At 46.8% G+C, this 26,290-nt stretch overlaps 1 protein-coding gene across 3 annotated transcripts in view; it reads left to right on the top strand.

The window, feature by feature from the left end:
- mcf2l2 (MCF.2 cell line derived transforming sequence-like 2) overlaps positions 1–26,290 on the top strand; it is a 367,682-nt gene that overhangs the window by 324,355 nt on the left and 17,037 nt on the right. For all 3 annotated transcript variants that reach the window (XM_033032171.1, XM_033032172.1, XM_033032170.1), the window contains 3 exons: positions 3,381–3,455; positions 8,284–8,358; positions 11,986–12,066. In XM_033032171.1, coding sequence (XP_032888062.1) covers positions 3,381–3,455; positions 8,284–8,358; positions 11,986–12,066 — 231 coding nt within the window. The remainder of the gene's footprint in view (positions 1–3,380; positions 3,456–8,283; positions 8,359–11,985; positions 12,067–26,290) is intronic.

The following is a 26,290-nucleotide window of genomic DNA, read 5'->3' as shown; positions in this document are numbered from 1 at the left end:
CAATGAATGGTGGTGCTGGCTCGAAGGGCCAAATGGCCTCCTCCTGCACCTATTTTCTATGTTTCTATGTTTCATTATGTTTCTATTGGAACAGTAGTCTTGAAAATAATATAACAAAAAACAATGCCCATTCTGAATAAGCCATTGTTCTATAAAACTGATGGCTCCTGGTGTGGTTTGATATGGCTGCTTTCCTGATAATGATCTACCAGTATTTAACTCAAAGGGGTATTGTTAATTTATGTCACGGACCACAAAATGCTTTGGATAAGACATTTTTTAATGTTTACACAGAGCAGATGATTACTTTCATTGAATTCAGGCAATACTGTTGTTAAGGGTTTGGACACGCTAGAGACAGGAAACATGTTCCCGATGTTGTGGGAGTCCAGAACCAGGGGGCACAGTTTAAGAATAAGGAGTAAGCCATTTAGAACGGAGACGAGGAAACACTTTTTCTCACAGAGAGTGGTGAGTCTGTGGAATTCTCTGCCTCAGAGGGTGGTGGAGGCAGGTTCTCTGGATGCTTTCAAGAGAGAGCTAGATTGGGCTCTTAAAAATAGCGGAGTCAGGGGATATGGGGAGAAGGCAGGAACAGGGTACTGATTGGGGATGATCAGCCATGATCACATTGAATGGCGGTGCTGGCTCGCAGGGCCGAATGGCCTTCTCCTGCACCTATTGTCTATTGTCCATTGTCTACCTTTCCCTAACACAACAATTTTCAATGCAAATCAAGGACCTGAGAAATAATTTATACTGAGGGTATATATGTAAATAGACACAAAATGCTGGAGTAACTCAGCAGAACAGGAAGCATCTCTGGTGGGAATGGACAACGTTTTGGTTCGAGACCCTTCTTCAGACTAGCCTGGAGAAAGGGGAACTAGAGATACAAACAGAGATGTAGAGAGAGATAGAGCAAATTAATGAAAGATGTGCAAAAAAGTAACAATGATAAAGGAAACAGGCCATTGTTAGCGATTTGCTAGGTGAGAACGGGAGCCTGGTGCGACTTGGGTGGGGGAGGAATGGATTGCTGGGGTTATTTGCAGTTAGAGAAATCATGATTGAGAAATCAGGACTGAGAAATCAGGGTTGTAAGCTGCCCAAGTGAAACATGAGATGCTGTACCTTATACACAAGGAATCCCATATGCAAATGTCTGCTTCATGCTTGGATAAAGTTTTATTATAGAATAGGTTTTTGACGCTTTTGTTTTGCATGTAAATACTGATGTAAAATAGAGATCATGTTACATCCAACATTAAGTAAGGCATGCACAGTGGTCCTGTTTACACTTGTATGATTTATATCGGAATGTTCATTTTATTGCAACTGTTATATCTACATTGGTGTTATGGGCGCTGGTTGTAAGTTGCAGGGGAAGGTAGGGTAGGAATTGTTCGTGAATTGGAGTTTGGTTACTGGATTGCATTCGAGAGCCTTCAAGGTAAGTTGGGGCAGGACTGTCTAATTTTCTTCCTCCTTTCATCTTCTTCCCCAACTCCTCTTCTTTTCCTGGGCCTCAGCTTATAGTTGCTTTCTCGGCCTTTTTTACCTCGTGATGGTAATGTTGTGAAATAATCTGCTTTGGTAATGAAGATCACAGGAGAGATTCTTTGAAACAGTCCAGACAGTGAAGTGTGGATTCACCACATCAAAGAGCACTCTGTCAAATATCATGTGCCATACTAGTCATAGACTGATACAGTGTGGAAACAGGCCCTTTGGCCTAACTTGCCCAGACCGGCCTGCATGTCCCAGCTACACTAGTCCCACCTGCCCACCTTTGGTCCATATCCCTCCAAACATGTCCAATCCATGTACCTGTCTAACTGTTTCTTAAATGTTAAATATTGCTTTCTTCGTATGTATCAGGTGTGCATGGGATGTGCACAGGAATCATTAACCATTTCATCAGTGGATACCCATCGCTGATTGCCATGATTTGGTTTGCCCTGGGGGCTCCAATGCACATCTGCGGGGTGCATGGTGTTGCAGTATAACATCACAAACACTTACTGCAGGTTCTTTCAGCAGCGCAACAAATGTTCAAATGTTTGATGTTAAACGGCAGGGTCGAAACCAAATCAGCATGCTGTTTCCCTCACTATGTGCCATCCTGGATTGAAATATGTACCGATCTATCATTCGCCATTTGTCATTTTGTGTCATTTTAACAATGAACGCTTTTTCCTGGAATACTTCAGTATTTTGATTGGAAGTGATTCTTTATTAATCTATTTTTTTGTGTCAATTTACTTTGTATTTAAATGTTAATGAGTATAAAATACATAATAATTGAACCTTCATGTATAAACAATGTACATTGGAGAACAGTGGGAAATGTTGTCTATTCTGTAGTTTATTCATGTATTTTCTGTGTGGCGAATCTCCTCATAAGGTCATAAGGGATAGGAGTAGAATTAGGCCATCCGGCCCATCAAGTGCATTCCACCATTCAATCATGGCTGATCTATCTCTCCCTCCTAACCCCATTCTCCTGCCTTCTCTCCATAGCCTCCGACACCTGTACTAATCAAGAATCTATCTCTGCCTTAAAAATATTTAAGCCTTCTGTGGCAAAAAAATCCACAGATTCACCACAGTCTGACTAAAGAAAATCCTCCTCATTTCCTTCCCAAAAGAATGTCCTTTAACTCTGAGACTATATCATCTAGTCCTAGACTCTCCCACTAGTGGAAACATCCTCTCCACATCCACTCTATCCAAGCCTTTCACTTTTCTGCATGTTTCAATGAGGTCCCCCCTCATTCTTCTAAACTCCAGCGAGTACAGGCCCAGTGCCGACAAATGCTCATCATTGGTCAGCCCACTCATTCCTGGGATCATTCTTGTAAACCTCCTCAGCCAGCAAATCCTTCCACAGATATGCTGCCCAAAATTGCTCACAATATTCCAAATGTGGTCTTACCAGCGCCTTATCGAACCTCAACATTACATCCCTGTTTTTGTATACAAGCCCTCTGGAAATAAATGCATATTTCATCCATTGTTTTCTTTGGTTCAAAATGTTTTTGTTCAAATGTTGAGTCTGGGTTATGTGGAGAATCTAATGCTCGCTTCATCAAATTCTCCTTTGTTGCCACAAAATATTAAAAATGAGGATAGCTACTTTGTATTTATGGGAAGCAGACAGGAGATAAAGGAAGATATTGTAACGTGCGCGTTTAAAACTGACAGAAGGAAGATAGAAATTGCCTTTTATAACAGTAGAAAGAAGTCCAGACAATGCTTGACAATTTGATGCTGTGAATATTCCTGAATATTGTGAATAGGAATATTCCTATTACTGTTGCTGTTGCTAACCAGACGCTCTTTTAACTTCAGCATGCATTAATTTTATGTGTTTCCAGAATCGCAGTCTAAGGAACCAACAGTAATCCGGCGCATTTCCCTAGCTTCCTCTATCAGTGCTTCAGGAAGTAAAGGTATATTGTCATTGCAATTATATTCTGCTATTCCCAGATTTTGATCCAGTTAAAATGACTTCAAAACTCCAGTATATTTCTTGATTTTGACATAATTAGCTTTACAGAGGATGTTAAATCTTAATGTGCTTTTATATATCTTAATCTGCCTTGTCAACAAATGTATAAGTAAATGTAAGACATTGAGCAGAACACAAGTTTTGACTACATCTAAATCTCGTTCTTGCCATTGAAGTTCAACTGCCTGGAAAAATATGCCGCAATGTTTATTATCTGAGACACTGGATGAATGTTAATAATAATAATAATACATTTTATTTATGGGCGCCTTTCAAGAGTCTCAAGGACACCTTACAACAATTTAGCAGGTAAAGGAAAAACATGTAAGGGGAATGAAATAAATAGTAGAGACATGACTAGTACACAAAGTAAAGACAGAATTCAATACAAAACACAATATGAGGCAATTAATGCACAGATAAAAAGGGAGGGGGACGTGGGGCTAAGGATAGGCAGAGGTGAAGAGATGGGTCTTGAGGCGGGACTGGAAGATGGTGAGGGACACGGAATTGCGGATCAGTTGGGGGAGGGAGTTCCAGAGCCTGGGAGCTGCCCTGGAGAAGGCTCTGTCCCCAAAACTGCGGAGGTTGGACTTGTGGATGGAGAGGAGACCGGCTGATGTGAATCTGAGGGACCGTGAGGGTTGGTAGGGGGAGAGGAGGTCAGTGAGATATGGGGGGGCCAGATGGTGGAGGGCTTTGTAGGTGAGGATCAGGATTTTGTAGTTGATCCGGTGGGAGATGGGAAGCCAGTGAAGTTGTTTGAGGACTGGAGTGATGTGATGCCAGGATTTGGTGTGGGTGATGAGTCGGGCGGCTGCGTTCTGGACCAGTTGGAGTCGGTTGATGTAGGTGCAGCTGATGCCAAGGAGAAGTGAGTTGCAGTAGTCCAGTCGGGAGGAGATGAAGGCATGGATGAGTCTTTCAGCAGCGGGAGGTGTGAGAGAGGGTCTGAGTTTGGCGATGTTGCGGAGATGAAAGAAGGAGGTTTTAATGACATGGCGGATGTGAGGCTCAAGGGAGAGGGTGGAATCAAGGATCACGCCAAGGTTGCAGGCCTGGGGAGATGGGGAGACAGTGGTGCCTTCGATGGTGAGGGTGGGGTTATTGATTTTGCTGAGTGTGGCTTTGGAGCCCATGAGGAGGAATTCTGTCTTATCGCTGTTGAGTTTGAGGAAGTTATGTTGCATCCAGGTTTTTATAGCTGACAAACAGGAGTTGATATGGGAGAGGGGGGGGTTGTGTTGGGATTTGGTACCGAGGTAGATCTGGGTGTCATCGGCGTAACAGTGGAAGTCCAGGTTGAAGTGGCGGAGTATCTGACCAAGGGGGAGGATGTAGATGATGAAGAGGAGTAGATGATGAAGAGGATGAAGAGCTGTTAGTAATAAGACATTTAGTTTAGTTTAGATTAGAAATACAGCATGGATACAGGCTCTGGCCCACCCAGTCTACGCTGACCATTGAACCACACATTTACAAGAATTCTATGTTATCCTGCTTTCTCATCCACTTCCAACACACTAGCGCAATTTCATAATCATACTTTATTAGCCAAGTATGTTTTGGAACATATGAGGAATTTGATTTGCCATACAGTCATACCAATAAAAAGCAACAAAACACACAAAATAAATTGTAACATAAACATCCACCACAGCGACTCCTCCACATTCCTCACTGTGATGAAAGGTAAAAAAAAAAGTTCAATCTCTTCCCTTCTTTATTCTTTATTGGTCGGAGGCACTCGACCTGAACGTTGTCAGGACGATCCTGGCTCCCGTAGTCGTCGGTCCTCCGGATCGGGGCGATCAAGCTCCCGCATCTGGGGGATCTCACCTCCCCGTGCTGGCCGATCTGACCCCGGGTCGGGGCTGGTCGAACCTTCTGCGATTTTGGAGCTTCTCGACATCTGTCTCTACCTGAGACTGCGAGCTCCTCGATGGTGAAATCCGCAGGCCGCAGTTGGAGCGTCGATCCCAGGCAAGGGATCACAGGCTCCATGATGTTAGGCCGCAGAACGACCGGAGTTACAATCCGTAAAACGATCGCATCTCCGGCAAGGTAAAGGATTGAAAAAAGTTTCCCCCGACCCCCACCCCTCACCCCCCACATAAAACAAACCAGAGAACATTAACACAAACTTTAAAAACACACTAAAAATAACCAAAAAGACGAATAGACAGACAGACTGTTGGCGAGGCTGCCATCGCTGATGGCGCCACCCGGTGGATTTACCAAAGCCATGTAAGAATCAAGAGTGTTATTGCCATATGTTCTAGATAGAACAATGAAATTCTTACTTACTGCAGCACAACCGAATATGTAAACATAGTACTGTAAACCATATGATAAAAGAGAGAGAAAGGAAAATTTCAGTGTGTATACTGTACATACACATACTCACAAGTACACACACACATACACACACATCTATGTATGTGTATATATATATACATGTTTCCATGCTTATCAAGAATCTAGCTACCACTGCCATAAAAATCTTCTAATATTCAAATTCCCACACCTTTCGAGGAAGTGATTTTGAAACTTTTATGACCCTGTGAAATTTTGCCTCAGTGGTGAGTTTCAGTAAAATTTGAAAAGATGCAAAAATATAAAACAGGACGTTGAAATAAAAACAATTAAAATGAAAGCTCTTCCTTGATCCTGCAGCTCTTTCTGGTCAGTCTGTGGGAGTTAGGTGAATGGGTGGAAGTTACACCTGCTACATGCAATCTCCATGCAACAACGTGTTGCATTGGCAAATGTCCGACCCAACCCATTCTGGAAGTCAAAGGCACCCACTTAAAACAAGAATGAGGTAGCTTAAATATGATCACCTCAAGTATTTTAGGATTCTGATGACACATACAGCACATTTGGGTTCAGGTTTTTGTTATTTTCCTGATCATTAGTTGTTAAGTGTGGGCAGTCTAATTTATTTAGCATTGCAGGGCCAGGGTACATGGAAACACTTTTCCTCAATAGAGCAGTCGCACTGGTTTATATTTGGACATCTCACATAGACATAAAATGCTGGAATAACTCAGCAGAACTGGCAACCTATCTCTGGATAGAAGGAATTGGAATTGTATTGTAATTTATTCGCCAAGTATGTAAAAACATACAAGGAATTTGATTTGCCATAGTCATACCAAAAAAGCAACAAGACACACAACTACATAAAAACTAACATAAACATCCACCACAGCGGCTCCCACACATTCCTCACTGTGATGGAAGGCAATAAAGTCTTATCTTCTTTCCTCCTTATTCTGCCATGGACGGGACAGTCGAACCATCCGGGCGATCGAAGCTCCTGCAGCCGGCGATCGAAGCTCCCGCGATCGGGGCGGTCGAAGCCCTTGCGGTTTGGAGCTCCCAAATCAGTCCCTAACCAAGGGACCGCAAGCTTCACGATGTTAAGTCCGCAGGCTCCAGCGGTTGGAGCTCCCGAAGTCAATGCACAGCAAGAGGCCGCCAGCTCCATGATATTAGGCCGCAGTGCGGACGGAGAAACGATAAGGAAAAAGTCGCATCTCTGTCGAGGAAAGGGATAAAAAAGTTTCCCCCAACCCCCACATAATACAAAACTAAAGATACACTAAAACATACATTTAACAACAGACTTAAAACAACAAAAGAGGAAAAGGACGAGACAGACTGTTGGCACAACCCGGAATGGGTGACGTTTCGGGTCGAGACCCTTCTTCAGACTTTGCCTGAATTGTTTGAGTTTGAAGAAGAGATTCGACCTGAAACATCACCCATTCCTTCTCTCCAGAGATGCTGCCTATCCTTCTGAGTTACTCCAACATTTTGTGTTTATCTTTGGTGTAAACCAGCATCTGCAGTCCCTTCCTACACATTTGGACACCTTGCACTTGTCTCTCTGATATTGTCAGTAGCCCATTGCCACAACCCATCCATATTTTGGATGGTGCTCTAGACTCTGTTTATAATGAATCTTGAATTGTGAAATCAACATTTTAGATGACTGTTCCTGTTGTGTAACCAATTTCTTGGCTCTGCCTGGAGCAATAGAAACTATGACAGAGGTTTGCAATTTGATGACTTACAGTGTATTCTTCAAACAATATAAGAAAGACAGAATTGAATTGGAAAATGTGTGGGAACAATTGCATGTTTTGTTAGAACCTAGAATGGTATAGAGCAGGGGCAGGCCCTTCGGTCCACAATGTTTGTGCCGTATATGATTCCATGTTAAACTGATCTCATCTCCATGTACATGATCCATATTCCTCTATTCCCTGTACGTCCATGTGCAATATAAACACCTCTTAAACGCTACCATTGTATCTGCCTCCACCACCACCCCAGGCAATGTGTTCCAGACCCCCACTGCTGACGATTTTCACAATGGACATGATCCATTGTCCTCAGCTCTACCATGAACTCATCCTCCACAGCGTACCCATATTAAGTTGAACGGATGATCAGAATAGTACATCAATTCAAAAGACTCTTAGCTGTAGCACATAATGTTGTGCCTACTTTTACAGCTGCAATTCTCAGCCAGATTATCTGAGGAGAGGAAACAATTCCTACCAGTCAACCTTGGTTGAAACAACTTCATTAAGAAATAAGCTTCAAACACACTGCACTGACGTTTGATCAAATATCTTTCCTCATTCTAGATCATAAACATTGCTGATTTATTGGTTTTAAGGAATAAATAAAAATTGAATAGATAATGGAGTGATTATTTAGGCTGTTTTTAATATATTTCCATGTCTCTGCTACAGGATCACTTTATGGCCCAGACGTTAAAGCTAAAAGATACGAAATAAAGAGTGACCCAACTCCTCTGGGGTTTGAAGGTACAGCTGTATTTGTTGTGGAAACTTGCATGCTACTGCACCACAGTGCTCATGTTCTCATTTTGAATGACGGCCTCCATTTTATTTTGTGTCGTGGCTGTGCAAGATTTGACTGTTGCATGTTGTGCTGTGTGTCCAGGTGTTTGTGACTAAGTTTCTTGCGATCGTCTCCCTTGGCTGTTTGTGATTTGGGTGGTTTAATTAGCCAAATTTGTATTATTTGAGATTTATTTACCGTAGCTAATTCCACCTTAATCACACCAACAGCAAAGTCCACTTTGAAAAGCAAGGTGAAATAGTTTGACACGTTTTTCAAATTCTTAAAATGTTTGTAGTTTCTCACTCATAGTTTGCCTCGTAATGAATCATGCATTTGGATAAATAACCACTTAATAAGTTTATTCCGTAAAACATTTATATGCAGTTCATAAAGACATATTACATGCAAGGCTTATGCCTCAGTTTTTGGTAAATGCTGAGAGAAATATAGTCTCTGCAAAATATGCATAATTATGAAGTTGCTCTGTAGTCGACTCTAGTTAGTCTGAACCCTACAGTTGGCCCTCACAGTTAAAAGTATACAATTTTATCTACCTTCCACTGCAATCCACTTTCATCTATGAACAAGCCAGTTCTGAATCCGTACAACCAAGCCATCGATAATCCCATACATTTTAATCTTCTGGATCAGCCTGCCATAAAGGACCTTATCAAAAGCCTTGCTAAAATCCTTGTATACAACACCCACCAGCCTACCTTGATCACTCCTTCATCACCTCCTCTAAAAAACTCAATCAAGTTACTGAGTCACGACATGCTGTGTACAAAACCATGCTGGGTACCCCTAATTAGCCCACTCTGTTCCACATAGGAGTAAATCCTCTCTCAAATTCTCTCCAATAGTTTCCCTACCACTGATGTGAGGCCCACCGGCCGAGAGTTCCCTGGATTCTCTCTACTTCCTTTCTTAAACAAAGGAACAGCATCGGCCACTCTCCAGTCCTCCGGAACCTCGTCTGTGGGCTAGAGAAGAAACAAAAATCCTTGTCAAGGCCACCACAATCTCCTCGCTTGCCTCCCCTCAATAACCTGGGATAGATCCCATCAGACCCTGGGGACTGATCCGCCTTAATGTTCTTCAAGAGCCTCAGCACCTCCTCCTCCTCGATCTCAAACTGCCCGAGCATATTTGTATTGATCTTGCAGCCACCAAGTCATTCTCCTCAGTGAATACAGATGCAAAGAACTTGTTTAGCACCTTCTCTACATCCTCTGACTCCAAGCACAGATCCCTCCTTTGTCCTTCTCCCTCATCACCCACTTAGTTTTAACATATTATGATAGTGCTTTTGTCCTTGGATGCTGCTCTGAACCCTTCAATTGGCTGACAGGCCAGGCAAGGCCAATCCCCAGCTTTATTTGTCACAGCTAGATCCAATTAACTGCTGTTGGTTGGCCACTTGAACCTTGTCAAAATATTCCCTGTAAAACCCAGGAATTCTAGACTGACTGGGAGAAGAGTGAGGAAGAAGGAAGAGAGTGAGGGAGAAGAGTGTCAAAGTAGACACCGACCTGCTAGCTGTTCCCCTGTCGCATGCTTGAGGAACACTGAGTCACCATCTGGTCAAGACTGGACTGCTGGAAAGTAAGCCCTAGACAGCCAGCACCTCCACCTGAAGCTAACACCGAGTGTCCGGGGCAGGCCTGAGATGCCAGAACCTCTTCATACCTCCAGACAACGAGTAACTGTGCTCACAGACACAGAGGCAAAGGCTGGCTGCCTGGACAATCCTGAGACTGCCAACATTGCCTCTTCAAACCCAAAGCTGAGCTGCCAGGAAGAAACCTGTACCATCAGCATCTCCTCCTGAAGCAAGGGTGAACTGCAGGAAGAAACCTGAGATTGCCACGCCTCCTCCTTTGAAGACCAGGATTGAGTTCACCAACGTCATTGCACATGCACTCTGAAGGCAAGAGGCAACTATGTGGTCCTGGACATTCTTACCACTATAAATAGAATAAAGCATGCAAGTTCATCCTCCTGCGAGTCACCATGTGGTCACTGCCACTACAGCTCTTGGCATTTTCCCCAATCTGACTCGACAATGACATTTCATTGCGGCCTTTGGCCCTTCTAATCACCCGCTTGAGTTATTTCCTATTTGCTTTATATTCCTCATAAGCCCCGTCCGATGCCACCTTCTTAAAGCTGACTTACGCTTCCTTTTCTTCCTGATCAAGTTTACAACCTCATTGGCCTTTCACTGTTCCCTTGTGTTGCCGTCCTTCTCCATCCTCTTTACTAGAACTTGCTGATCCTGTACTTCGATCAGCTGGCCTTGAAATGACACCCACATGTCATCTGTGGACTTGCCCATTTACCGCAGCTCCCAATCTACTCTCCTTGACTCCTACAAATATCATTGTAATTAGCCTTGCCCTGATGTAGTACCTTACCCTAAGGGCCAGACCTGTCCCTATTCAAAACAACCTTAAAACTTATGAATCCTTCGCTCCATTGATGCTGCCTCACCCGCTGAGTTTCTCCAGCACCTTTGTCTACTTATAACTTATATACTTAAAACTTATGGAGTTGTGATCACTGTCTCACCAACACCAGTCACCTGGCCAGGCTCATTTCTCAAAGAGGTCCAAAATAATCCCTCCTTGAGTCGGACTATCCACTTATTGTTTAAGGAGACTTTCTTGGATACAAACAAATTCTGCCCTGTCTTCTTGCCCTGAGTAAGTCCCAGTCAATATTGGGGATGTTAAAGTCACCCACTACAACAACCCTATTGTTCTAGTATTTTTCTGTAACCTGTCTTCATTTCTGATCCTTTATCTCCCGCTGGCTATTGGGTGGCCTATAATAGAATCCCATTGGAGTAAGTGATCCTTGCTTATTTTTGAGCTTGACCTATAATGTGTCAGTAGACGTACCCTCCAGTATGTCCTCTCTGAGTATCGCCATGACACTCTTCCTGATCAGTAAAGCTCCACCTCTTTCACTTGAGTGTTGTAAGTGGATTATCATCATGAAAATAGGAGCCAATGACTCGTTTGCATTATGATTTATAATACATTACTGCAGACTCTACGTAGCTTTATTTATAGTTTTATAGTTTTATTTTTCCAACAAGAATGATTTCATGAGCTCCTTTGAACCGACATTTTAGTTATTGCAAACTACAGATGCAGAGAAGTTATAAAGTCTACTCCTGGTTGACATATTCAAGAAACAGAAATACATAAAATGTATTGGCTTTAAACGTCAACCACAATTCCATTCTGATATCTATGATCTGCTAAACTACATTCTCAAGTATTATAAAGTGACATTAATGATTTTCAGGACATATAATAAATATGGTTTTCTGAATTGCTGGAGTGTATTCAACAATTAGCAGCTAATTTCAAATTGTAAAATATGTATGTACTTTTTGAAACTTAAGCAGCTTTTAAAGGTGTGTAAAATTGGTTAACCACCATAGAATGCGTTGAATAAAATGTCAATTAATAATGTAACAGACATGCCTCATTATGCCAGTTTACCTATCACTGATGCTTTTACAGTAACCCATGATAAACAAAAGCCTTATAGCCTTAAATCTGCTCCTATTGCAGAGGCATTGTCCGATCCTTTCCTGAATACAACCAAACGTCACAGCACCACCAGCTATGTAACAAGATCCGCTTCCCAGACAGGTAAAGCAGGCCCAGAGCATAGCTGTCTGATTAGTAATTATTTTTTTAAATACCGCAACTGTTCATGTGGATCTGTTTCTGAAACTCATTATTTATTTTTCCTTGTGTAAAAAAGAACTGCAGATGCTAGTTTAAATCGAAGGTAGACACAAAATGCTGGAGTAACTCAGCGGGTCAGGCAGCATCTCTGGAGAGAAGGAATGGGTGACGTTTCGGATCGAGACCCTTCTTCAGATTAATTTATTTTCCTTTTTTATTTTAAGCTTTGATTGTATACACTTACAAATGCACTAATGTTATAGGAATTAATATTATAGGAATAATGCTGCTTGAATAACGGATGCACTGTCGTTTGCTAAAATGGAAGACAATGGTCACCACCTCCTTTCTCCACCGATGCAGTCAGTCTCAAAATGGCATACGTTTGATGGACAAGGAAATGCCATGCCCTGCAGTTAGATATTTCCAGTCATTGGTGTCATTGCCTCCAGGCTTGAGCATGTCTTTCTACTCTTTATTTTGGCCATCTTATGAGTGTTGACCATGAGAGACAAGAAGATGAGAATCTGTCAAGAAAGACTGTTTTCAGTGTATTCCGATGCAGCCTATCCATTAGACTATTATTCAAGGGAAAGGCTCAACGCTGTTGGATACAACTTCATGGAAACATTGGCATTGGTTTGTTGGTCCTCTCGTTCAATGTTTCATTTAATAAACCTATCCCATCCATCAACATCACCAAGACAAAGGACTTCCACCAATGCCCTCCAGGCCAGCTGGACAGATGGGTGGCTTTGGACTCAATGGAGCACGTTCCATATCTTGACACTTCTCTCAACTGACTGCCATCAATGACGAAGTCCAGCATTCAGTCAACCAGTGCTACTATATACAAGTTGCAATAATTTGTCTTCAAAAACTGCGACCTATGTTAGTCAACAAAGGTTGCGGTGCATAGGGCTGTTGCATCAACTACCCTACTCAAATGCAGTGCCAACTGTGCTTGTGATGACCAGTGAATCTTAATCTGGGGCTATGAAGCCCACCGGTAAAGTGACGTCTACACCAAACACACCCACTATACGATAGGGAGCCGCTCTGGGAATGGTGTACGTTTGTGATGTCAAGAGGAACTTCAAGATTTCTTAACCTCACAAAGGGAGACAATTGTTGACATTACTAGATATGTTAAAATTGGTTCTTTGCTAAGCCACTGGTTTAACCACTTCATGGTGTGAATCTACAGGAGTAGCATGTATCACATGTGCCCCATCAAGTGCACACCAAATAATTATTTTGGGGTTCCACATCAGGCCTGGGTCACAAATCTAAATAGTGAATGATCTCCCCCAGTTGTTTCAGATAGGGCACTGGGCCACCTATTTTGAGATTTGTTTGAAAATTGAGGTTGCAAGGGTAAAGGATATGTTTTTTTGTTCTTGCCTTTGTGCTTTGCAGTGTAAATAAGACAAATTTAATTTGTGCAAAACTTTTCTTGTAAACCACAAGGCCCATGAATAACAGGACATCAACCTAAGATGTCTACTCCAGTTTATTCGCCACTCTTAGTAACCTCTCCAGATCTTCTGTAGAAAGTATCCTATCGATGCATCACAGCTTGGTTTGGCAACTTCTCTGACCAAGACCGCAAAATAAATTGTCAAGAGTTGTAAATACAGCAGTAGTCCATCACACAAAGCAGGAGAATGGGGTTGAGAGGGAAAGATAGATCAGCAATGATTGAATGATGGAGTAGACTCAATGGGCTGAATGGCCTAATTCTGCTTCTATGTCTTATGAATTTCTGAAAGCAGCCTTCCCCAATCCCCCACCCGATTGACTCCATCTACCCCACACTGCCTCAGGGAAAATAGCAAATATAATGAACTATTTTCACTCTGGTCATTTCCTCTTCTCTACTCTCTCGTCAGATGGTAGATGGTAGATACAAGATTATCAGACTACTGAATGGTCCTCCCATAAACTTGGGTGTGGCCCTAATCTCCCAGCCTATCTCATTGCAAACCTATCTGCACTTCTGTAACTTCTTCTTCTTCTTCTTATCGAGTCCACACTGTAGGGGTTTTGCGTTTCCCTTTACTCCACTTCGGGCCCCACTGCCCGAGTTATTCTCTCCCTTATCGGCGGGTCAAACGGCCACCACCAAACTCGAGCGGTTTCCACGAGAGAGAATACAACAAAAGGGATTCCCCTAGGTCCTAGACCTCGGAATTATGGTGGGATATGATAAAAAGGTTGAATTGACCAGAGTGTGCTGATGAGATAAAACAGAAACCAAGATGGACTCAAAGCAAGTCTAAAATTTACAGGCTTTATTAAACAATGAGAAATCGAATCTCACCAACACTACATAATACGTGGCTAAACTTATGCTTTAAACTAAGACTATGGACGGAAAACTATCGGGCACGTCGTAAAACTTACTTTACACAATTTTACCCCCCCTTGACCTCTTTCCCCTTCTCAACCACTATCCTATTTCGGGAATTTCACCAGGTCACCGGGATACTCACAGCTAGGTCGATGCAGGCCCACGAGCTGTCCAGCAGAGCAGAAAGAGAGCGAGTTCTGGCTTGACTCCTGTTTTTATACCTGAGCTTCCTTTGAAACCCCCAGGTGGTCCTCGGGATAAAAGGGTTCTTTTGATGATTCCCAGTTTCGATCTGGCATGAACAATAGGCTTCCGATGATAAGGGGTTTGCTGATGTCATCATCCCTCAGTCTGATCGTTATCCCATCGCCTGGATGGGCTCCTATTGTCTCGATGGATGGGTCATCCAAGATGGTGATTGTGCTGGCTGCTGGCCTGTTTACCACCGTCTGCTGAGGCTTGGTTCCTTCCTTTGTGTATCCAAGATAATCTCGTTATCTCCGTCTCAGCCTTTCCTGCCCACACCGTTGTGTGATGCCCAAGTCCACAGGCCAGACAGGTTTGAAACTTGAAACTGATTCTTTCTGTGGATTGGGGTTTTTTCCGTTGCAGCCAGCAAATCTGTCTTTTTAAAATATCCATGTCCTTATCTGAGTTCTTCCATAATTTTGGAGGATTTGCCCCAATAACTTACAGCCCCTACGATACGTCCAGGCTTGCACGGACCGTATCGATTGACAAAGTTAGTGGGCAATCCTCCAGCCTCAAGAGCTGTAAACACTCCTGGTGAGAAGGTGAAATTATGTACCCCGAAAGCCCCCTTAATTGCTAAACTAGGCCCTCGAAGCACATTAACTTACACTATACACCTTTTACTTTACATCAATCCCACAAACCATACAGTACCCTCACGACCATTCCCTGAAAATGCAGGGATTACAACATATGTACAAAAACTATTGCACTAGAGTACAGACATTTTACAGTGATGGGGTGTCGTTACGGTGACGTCGGGCGGCTCGATTTACCAGCTGTTGTAATTTGGCCATCCTCCTCCGCCTTTTAAATTTGCAATTAATGCATAGCAAATACAGCACAATTATCATCTGGCAGATGATCAGAACATGGGACACGATGCGGACCCATGCTGGAACTATGATCCAGGACTCCAGGTCCCACCAACTTGGAGACTTGATCTCTTCGATCTCCCTGGCGATATCCAGAGTCTTTTGTTCCAGGGAGAAGAAGTGTTTGTGCGACAACTCGACCGCCACCAGCAACTCTTTTAATTTTTCATTCACTGGGGGAATATCATACCCGAAATGGGCAACATAGTTAAATAAGTCAGTTACATTTTCTCGTACCGAGAGGTGAACCGAAGTAGGTTCTGGGATGGGTAATATTCGCTGCTGTGCCACATGGACTTCTGCCCTGGGTTTAAAGCAGAAGCTGCTGTGCGGTATCGGGCACCACAGCTGTGATCCGTGCTGATACCGCTGGGCACTTGTGGTGACACAGTACGCCCCACTGCCTATATACGCCACCTGTGGAGGGACATGGTCTGCCGCCATCGCCTCCATGGTGCAGTTTATAGGCTGTGCCCCAACAGCCCTGAACCCACCCTGAGGCCTAGCCTCAGCGCCCATGTGCTGGGGACACAGGAATACCTGTGCTCCCTGGCTCCGACAACCCAAAAGGTCAATGCCTGTCACAGCTTGCTCCCTCACTATGACATAGGGCGGGACCTTCCCGTAGCGAATATGCACCCCCCCCACGAACAACTCCCACGTTCTCCACTCGGTACAGAGGAGCTGGTCGTGCCGAGGTTCCCATCACCGGGATTCTTACGACCACTCCCATTATGGTGTGATTGGATTTTCCGCAATCCACCGGTACCGGGTAGGCCTCGGAGGCCACACGAAGCTGACAAGGACTCAAAGTGCTGTTATAAGGGTGTAGCGCTGCTAGGTGCTGGTTGCTTATCCAGGAGGGGACCCGACCTTGCCTCAGGTCTTCCACGTTGCTCCTCCCCTCCCCCAACAACCACGCACCATACAGCCCACACACCTCATTCTGTGCAGCCTGATCGGACGCATTCCGGTCCTCTTTAATCAAAGCGTTTATCGTTTTTGCATGTGTCTCCAATTGTGCTATGATTTCTTTTAGATGTAGAGTCATTGCCACCTCTTCGTGCAGTCCCGATCCTACCACCGCATTTTCCTCCCCCAGAACCTTTCGTAACTGGCCCTTCAACTAATTGATCTGCAAGGCCAGTTCTACGTTGTCAATGCTATTAATAATAGACGTCCCCGTGTTAAATGCTGTAAACCCATCGTTAACCACCCCTCGTCTTTGCCTACCGGACCCCAAAGTAAAATCCCCTCCCCCGCGGTACATCTCTTCTATGTCTATGTCCCCAAAATCCAGGTTGTGGAATTTCTGGAACATGTCTTTTAGCAGGGCCTGATATAATAATTCCGTCTCGCGGGGGCACCATGCGGGTAACCGCACTTCAGTCAAATTTAATACTACTGAGGCCACAGCGTAATGCACTCCCTGGTACAGCACCTTTTTGGTTGGGACAAGCGCTAACCCATTCTCCGGCCCTTTGGTGGTGGTTGGACAGTTGTGAGGGTCGATCGGTTGGGCTGTGGGTAGGGGCTTCTTCACCTGAACCAGCAATTCGGTGGCTTTTACTGTCATCCCAGTCCTGGGGGCCACACATGCCTGCCCACTGCGGTCCCAATCTATCCCGTTCCCGGGGTCCTGCCCCTGGTCATAGGCCCACCATTTGTCCCAACATACAGTGATCCCTCCCGGTGACCCCGTGATGGTCCGGTAGGTATCATTGTCCAGTCTTTCCCAGTCCGAGGATCGATCCCTCATGTCCGAGCTCAGCTTCCTGAGCCACCACCATCTCCCCAAAGGAACGTCCCCCTTACAGGTTAAACACACCCGCCTGCCCTCAGTCACCCTAACCCGGTCGGTAGCCATCTGTATCTCGGCACAGGGTATGGATGCTTCCCCGTAGGCGAAGCTCCTGTGGCTGGAGAACCTGGTCGAGTTCGACCCCAGCCACCCAGGCCGTCTCCCCTCATGAGAGTATCCGGCCTGGCTATCCGCTACCAGGTTTCCTTGCCCAGTAGACACGAGGGGTGCTCTGTCCCCTGAGCACCCATATACGATGGACTCCTCCGTGTCCCCGCGACGTGCCACGCACATCCGGAGGCACATCATTGCCATCATCCATACGGCGGGGCTACCCATCTGGAAAACAAAGCAAAACACCTCCTTGCCTCCACAAAGCTATCCGCCTAAAATGGCATTTGGGGTTTTGATTTTGTCTGTTGTGGTCTACTTTTCCACAGCACATCCCTTCGATCCCGTACTGTCTGTCCCTGTACTCCCCCGTAGCTATACAAAACCCTGTATGTAATTACGCTAACTACATCTACTTACACACAAACCAATGCTATATACAACGCCACCCGTCTCCGGGTGGCCAACTCATAACTGGTCCCCGTCACGCTGGGGCCATCCCTCTGTTGGGCCCTCCCGTGCAGGCCAGAACTCCTCCTGTCGAGGGGCCTGACTGCCCCTCACCTTCCTGTGCACTACGGGGTTTCGAGATACCCCTACGTTCCCTGTGGAGACTGTGCTCCCTCCAGCTGCACTCCGTAGTGCCCTGTTTCGACCACTTTCCTTCCCGGCCCTCCTGTGGCCGGCCCCAGCCCTAGGTTTAATTAGGGATGGGGACCACCTTACTGGGGGTTTAGTGACCCTGTCACTCCTACGTCTGACCGGGGGTTCCCACACCAGAGGTAATACCTCCATCTCCTCTGCTTCTGCTAGTTCTGCCTCTCTTAGGCAGTCTCCGGTACCTGCCTGCGGAGGGCTGGAGTCAGCCTCCTTCTCCACTGCTTCCAGTCCTCGCCCTAGAACACAGCTGGCTACTTCAGGCTGACTACCTGTGGACTCGCCTGGCTGCCCTACGGTTTCTACATCAACCCGGGTCTGTTCTTGATCTTTACCCCCATACGGTCCCTCCATCTTCTCCTGCCTGCAAATGGCTGCTGAGGCAGCCTTTAAAATGGGGTCTTGTGCCTGGACCGTGGTCAGGTCCGGGGCCAAAACCACTCCTGCACTCTCCTTTTCCCGAGGCTGCTGCCTGGCTGCAGCTATCTGTCCTTCCACATGGGGATCCCATGCTTTCCCACTCCTGGCTCCTTCCCTGGCCAAGCAATCCGCCCTCTGATTTCCCTCGCCTCGTGGACTATAGGGCGCCCTACTAGATAGAGGGGATGTACGGGGGTTGTCCGTGTGGAGAATGCTACTGGAAGCACCAATGTCCAGCAGATAACTCCCGACCACATCCTGGACCTCCATCTTGACCCAGGGTCTCCCACATGGGCCACACTCTAACGGGCATAGGAATGTGGGCTGTTTCGCTGGCAGTCATAAAGGTGCCGGGGGCGCGGATACGGGCGCACCCTGGCCTGTTGCCATGGCTGCCTGTCCGGACCCTCCCGCCTTGGACTGCAAATAGTTCAATAGATCTTTTATATCTATTGTTACCTCCGGGGCTGGGTTGGCCGTTACCGGGGTCCTATCCCCCACTGCTCTACTTAGGTTTCTGCACTCCCTCTTGTAGTGCCCGGGCTTCCCACACCCGTAGCACACCGGCCTCATCTCGGAAGAGGTCTGGCTGCCTTCCTGTTTCCACTGCCTCCTTTTGGGGGATGCCGGTACTATTTCGTGCACCTTGCCCTTAAAGGGCTTCTCCTCACTTCTCTCCCCATTGCGGTATGCAAGGGTGAGCTTCCTGATCACCTCCGCCCCAGTTAAGATTTGGGTCAGCTGGGTCGAACCAGTGCTCGGCCTTTGCCCTAACTCGCGGGAGGCAATTCGCCACCAGAGTCTTCAGCCAGTGAGCTGTTCTCTCATCTAAATTCTGCCTATCTAAAGGCATCCCACACGCTCCCTCATACACTGCCCACAGCCTGTCTGCGAACATGTCCGGGGACTCAGCTACCTGCTGCTTCGTCTCCCCCACCCTGGTGAAAGGACTACCCTGATTCAACCCCATGGCCTCCAGAACCGCTGTCTGTGCCGCTACCCATGTTTCAGGTCTTCCCCCTTCCCTGGAGGTCACCGCCTTGCATAGGTATGAATCTAGGGTCATCAGTAGCAGCTTTACCCGTTCTACCTCATCGCAATCGTTTATGTCGGCTGCCTGCTGCACCTCCATAAAATGCAATGACGGGTCTCCCGCCCTGGTTAACCTGGGAAAGTGAGCCACCATCCCCCTCAGCACATGTGCCCCATGGGGAATGATGATATCACTCTCTATGGGCCCCCTATCTGCCTGCCCTACCGGGGGACCATATTTCCTTTGCCGTACCGGGCACATCTGCCCTACTCGGGGCTGTTGCCCCTTTACCCCCGGCTCTCCCACTATGATCGGTAACCCCACCACCTCGTGGTGTGCTACACATGGCGCGGAAGCCGCTAACTGAGGGTGCTCTCCCGCCCCTCCTTGGGCCTGTCCCTCCCCGGACAACCCGAACCCCACCTGCCGACCCGGACCTATCCCCGGCGCCTCAGGAGGCGGTCTATTCCCCTTTGCCCCTGGGGAATCATCTGCTGAGGGAAGCCCTCTGCCCCCGGGGGACCCCCCTGGTCCTACCAGGTGAACCCGTCCCCTAGTCTTGGACAGAGTCTCCTCCAGCTGCGCTATCCTTGCCTGGCAAGGCCCGTGATCGCTATCCCCTAGCTCGCTACGGGCCACCCTGTATGCTGCTTGGATATCTTGGAACTTTCCCTCCAGCTCCCTGCACTTCTGTGTACTCTGAGCCAGGAGTTCTCCTTTGCCTCTACCACCTGGCATTGGAGGAATTCCTGGGCATTTCTGTGGGACTCCCTCGCCTGCAAGATACACTGCCTGGCTTTACTGCATTCCTTAGATAGCCCTTCCCCTTCCCTAGCGCATTCTTCAGCGCTGGCCCTAGCTTCTCTCAGTTGCTCTTCCAGTCTCTGCATTTTTGCTACCTGCTGTGATAGGCACGCTAGCCAAACTGCCTTTTCCTGCCCTTTATTATACGCTTTGCTTTCCGTCCATTGAGCCGCAGCTTCTGCAGGCTGCTGTGCTGTCAACAATGCTATCACCCATTGTTTGGTGAGATTGATCTTTTTAAACAGATAAGAGTAGATTCTCTCCTCCATCTTCCTACGGTCTCTCACCCCCTCTGGCAAATCACATATCCCAAACCACCGAGGTCCTGCCATGGTCGCCATTCTGTAGGGGTTTTGCGTTTCCCTTTACTCCACTTCAGGCCCAACTGCCCGAGTTATTCTCTCCCTTGTCGGAGGGTCAAACGGCCACCACTCCACTCGAGCGGTTTCCAAGAGAGAGAATACAACAAAAGGGATTCCCCTAGGTTCTAGACCTCGGAATTATGGTGGGATATGATAAAAAGGTTGAATTGACCAGAGTGTGCTGATGAGAGAAAACAGAAACCAAGATGGACTCAAAGCAAGTCTAAAATTTACAGGCTTTATTAAACAATGAGAAATCGAATCTCACCAACACTACATAATACGTGGCTAAACTTATGCTTTAAACTAAGACTATGGACGGAAAACTATCGGGCACGTCGTAAAACTTACTTTACACAATTTTACCCCCCCTTGACCTCTTTCCCCTTCTCAACCACTATCCTATTTCGGGAATTTCACCAGGTCACCGGGATACTCACAGCTAGGTCGATGCAGGCCCACGAGCTGTCCAGCAGAGCAGAAAGAGAGCGAGTTCTGGCTTGACTCCTGTTTTTATACCTGAGCTTCCTTTGAAACCCCCAGGTGGTCCTCGGGATAAAAGGGTTCTTTTGATGATTCCCAGTTTCGATCTGGCATGAACAATAGGCTTCCGATGATAAGGGGTTTGCTGATGTCATGATCCCTCAGCCTGATCATGATCCCATCGCCTGGATGGGCTCCTATTGTCTCGATGGATGGGTCATCCAAGATGGGATTGTGCTGGCTGCTGGCCTGTTTACCACCGTCTGCTGAGGCTTGGTTCCTTCCTTTGTGTATCCAAGATAATCTCGTTATCTCCGTCTCAGCCTTTCCTGCCCACACCGTTGTGTGATGCCCAAGTCCACAGGCTAGACAGGTTTGAAACTTGAAACTGATTCTTTCTGTGGATTGGGGTTTTTTCCGTTGCAGCCAGCAAATCTGTCTTTTTAAAATATCCATGTCCTTATCCGAGTTCTTCCATGATTTTGGAGGATTTGCCCCAATAACTTACAACACACTTCTAGGCATCTGCACAGTGGTGTCTGTCTTGCGCTTGTTGTGCTTCTTGTGCGTGGTGGTGGAAAGATTGGTTGAAACAGGGCCGCGACGTGAACGCTCTTTCCTTGGCCCCCTTCTGTAACTGTAACACTATAATGCTGCAACATTATATTCTGCACTCTAGCATGTTTCTCTTTGCATTCTCTGTTGTACTTGTGTACGGCTTGAATGTACTCATGCGTAGTATGATTTAACTGGATAGCATGCAGACAATGTTTTCCACTGTATCGAGGTGCACATGACAATAATAACCCAATGCCAAGATACTTGCTGAGCCTGACCTGAGTATTTTAATCTTTATATTTACTTCTTCTAACATGTAACCAGCGTCTGAAAAGATTGTGGCAGCCATGTGTTGTTGTCTGGTGTATCATCGATACAACTGTTGAACATTAACATAGTTTAATTTATATGGAATTAATGGTATGGGCCAAATGGACATTGTGTCTGTTGGTTGCACTTGTACCCTAATCTCTACCTGGCTTCACGTATATTCTCCAACCAATTTCTGACAATATTTAAAGTGAGTTGTTTCAATGCACTGAAGAAGGGTTTCGGCCCGAAACGTCACCTATTTCCTTCGCTCCATAGATGCTGCTGCACCCGCTGAGTTTCTCCAGCATTTTTGTGTACCTTGTTTCAATGCACTGACTACTGCAGAGTAGACTGATAACTTCTGATGACCATTCGCAGGATACCTTAAAACTGCTTCCGTGGAGGGCATTTCAAAGAATATACCACACATTAATACTAAATGATTTATCAGCAAACGTGATAAAAGCAGCAAAGTGTTAATGGCTTCACTATGCCTTATATGAAATATGTTTTGCTGAATGTTTTGCTACTATGAATTCCTACTTTGGACAGAATAAGCTTCACATCGAGTTGTTGTGCCATGAAATATTTTCATTTTCAGCGGTTTATCTCTCGGATATCATCGTGCAGCCTATTTCATCAAATGGAAGCAATTTTATTTCATGGCATTCATTGCAAGCCGTATATTGATAAATAGGTCTCTATTATTATCATCATTATTAAACATTATTTCAGACTCAAGGTCCAGACAAGGGACGGTATCTAAAACGGAGGAGGCGCTGTCCTGAACGGCTGCCTGTCCTGCAGCTGTCCGTTTTTTTTCCCTTCTTTTTTATTATTTTTAGTACGTTGAGTGTGTAGTCAGGGGGCCTAATCTTTTTATGTGTGGGGGGTGGTGGGGGGGAAGGGGGAAACTGCTTTTCGAGTCCCTACCTGGTCGGAGGGGTTGCCTTCCTCCGAGCAGCGACTTCGACCTGTCCTTGCGGCCTACCAGCGGGTCCTGGAGCGACGTTTCCCTGAGGGGACCTGGCCAGCACATCGGCTTTGGCGGCGGCGCAGAACATCGGCTTTGGCGGCGGCGCAGCGCTGGAACGCTATTGCGGAGCGGGCGATGCCTTTCCTGGGTCACCGCGCTGGAGCTCCAGTATGCTGGGTCCGCAGATGAGAACATCGTGGAGCCGCGATTCTGTGGAGCGGCCAGCTGCGGCGCTGAACTTTACATCTCGGAGCCTGGGATCTCTTGCCGAGATCGCCAGTGTGTGGAGCTCCGTTCGGCGCGGTCTGTTGGTTTGGAAGCCGCGGTCTCCGGTGGGAAGGCGGCCGTTCCTGGCACCCCAAGCCGCTGGGGGTTCTCCCGACGCCGGAGCACCATCACCCGGCGAGAACATCGGGCGCCGTGGCGGCGACTGTGGAGGCCTCAATAGGCCCGACTTTGGGTGGACAAGAGGATGGGGACTGGACTTTGTGCCTTCCCCCACAGTGGGAATCACTGTGGGGGGATGTTTTTGTGTTGAACTTCTTTTTGAATGCTATGTTGTATTTTTATTAGTGTGCTGTAAGGACATCAGAATTTCCCCTGAATAAGGGGATTAATAAAGTTTAATCTAATCTAATTAAAATCAAATTACAGTGCATGTTGATTGTAAAACATTTCAGCTCTCGTGGTTTGGTCATTTTTGGTTGTTACTACCTTTCTCCCACTTGACATAACATTATATGCCAAGAAATTCGACCACATAGCAAACCTTTCTTCAGACTCCACGTTGGAACTTTAAACCTAGCTTCAAAATGAACAAGTTGGACACTGCCATAATGCTGATTGCAATAAATTGCATGAAATCGGTATTCAAAATAATGATTTGCTGCTTATTTGGGAGCCTTGCAATGGAACAGGATTATAAACATAACAGCATGGTGGCACAAAGGTGGATTTGCTGCCTTACAGCGCCATAGACCCGGGTTCGATCCTGACTACGGGTGCTTGTATGTGCCGAGTTTGTACGTTCTCCCGTGACCGCGTGGGTTTCTCCGGGATCTCCGCTTTCCTCCCACACTCCAAAGATGTACAGGTTTGTATGTGAATTGGCTTGGTATAATTGTAAATTGTCCCTAGTGTGTGTAGATAGTGTTAATGTGCGGGGATCAATGGTCGGCATCCACTCAGCGGGAAGAAGGTTCTATTTCCACACTCTATCTCTGAACTAAACAAAACAATGTGCATTTATGTGACATCTTTCATATTGTAATATAACACAGGCATTTTACAAGAGGATTATCTTCAAAATTAGTAACCAAGGATAGGAGACAAAAAATTTTGGCAAACATTAAACCTGTATAGGTGTGGCAGCAGAGTGTTAAATTACTAACTTGGAGTTAAAATATCTGGACTATTTAACCAGAGACTGGAGTTTAAAATCCCCACCATAGCAACTGGAGATTTTAATACAAGTAATTGAATAAATCTGAAATAAAATCCTGGCATTAGTAATGGTGATAATGAAAATTACCAGTCATTCATTAAATGTCTTTCCAGGTAGAAAATATGGTATTCCCAAAAGTCTGTGACTCCTAATCAACTTAACCCTTAACAGCAACTCTGAAACAGTCTCGCAAGCCATGCTGATTAGGATATGGGTGGGAAGGAACTGCAGATGCTGGTTTAAACCGAAGATAGACACAAAAAGCTGGAGTAACTCAGCGGGACAGGCAGCATCTCTGGAGGGAAGGAATATGTGACATTTCTGGTCAAGACCCTTCCTCAGACTGAAGAAGAGTCTCTACCCGAAACGTCATATTGTAGCGGCACCTAGTGGTAGCTTGGGGCATCACGAACCCTTGCTATTGGCTGGCGCAGTCACGTGATCGCGGGAGTGTTTTCGCGGGGCGGTTCGTCAAGAGACGGCCACCCGGTTGCTGCCCTACCTGCAGCATCCTCCAACAATCGGTAAGTATGAGGGCATCAAGGCACTGCTGCTCCGCACTTTTGGGCTCAGCCGCCGCGATCGCGCCGCCCGCCTGCTCCACATGGACGGCCTCGGCGATCGGAAGCCATCCGCGCTCATGATGGACGGCCACCAACCCTGCCTGCTGTTCAAGCAGGCCTTCCTGGAGCAGATGCCCGATGACATCCGCCTGCTCCTCGCTGGGTCGGGCTTTGCCGACCCCCTGCAGCTAGCTGAACGGGCCGGCGAATTATGGCTCGCCAAGCAGCAGGACCACCAACGCTGGGGTGCCGAGGCCCGCCGATGCTGCAGGCCCTGCTCGTTTGCGGGAAATGCCTCAGCCGATCGTCAGTAGAGGCTATCGCGATTGGCCAGAATCATCGCCTCTACGTTCGGGACGGCTGTTCCGGACTTTGTTTCCTCGTGGACTCTGGGGCCATCGTGAGCATCCTCCCCCCGACTGGACTGGACACCCGTGCCAGTAAGCGAAGTCCCGTCCTGACCGCCATCAACAGTAGCACCATCCACACGTACAGCACGAGGACTCTTTCCCTCATTTTCATCTCCCGCCCGTATTCCTGGACTTCTACCGTCGCAGACGTGGCCCAACCGTTGCTGGCCGCCGATTTCCTTCAGGCCTTTTCACCACTGGTGGATGTGTGGGGCAGGTGCCTCATTCCACTGGTGTGCCCCAGGCCCGGGGAACCTCCCAGCCCGCAGCTGAGCTCGGTGGCCGATGGAGATGCCCTTATGCCTCCCAGCTCGCCGAGTTCCCGGCGCTTCTCACTCCCGTTTTCGTGCGACCGCCCTTAAGCAAGGGGTGGTGCACCATATTCCCACCGCGGGCCCCCCCACTGCATGCAAGAGCACACAGGCTCCCGCCTGACAAGCTGCGGATTGCTATGGAGGAGTTCCGCCAGATGCAGGATATGGGTATCGTGTGGCGCTCTGATAGCCCGTGGCTGCGTTCAATGGTGCGAAGGAGGCATTGGCCAAAGCCACCCTACTGGTGTACCCGAGGGCGGCTGCCTCGGCTGCCCTTATAGTGGACACCTCTGATACGGCTGTCGGAGGGGTGCTCGAACAGCTCATCGACGGCCGCTGGCGGCCGCTGGTCTTTTTTAGCCGTCATCTGCGGCCCCCAGAGCGCAGCTACAGCGCCTTCAACCGGGAGCTCCTCGCCTTGTACCTGGTCGTACGGCATTTTCGGTATTTTCTGGAG

The sequence above is a fragment of the Amblyraja radiata genome, chromosome 13, assembly GCF_010909765.2.
Source record: "Amblyraja radiata isolate CabotCenter1 chromosome 13, sAmbRad1.1.pri, whole genome shotgun sequence".
Lineage (NCBI taxonomy): Eukaryota > Metazoa > Chordata > Chondrichthyes > Rajiformes > Rajidae > Amblyraja > Amblyraja radiata.
Note: the sequence above shows the minus strand (reverse complement) of the source record. Positions and strands in the feature narration are given on the sequence as shown.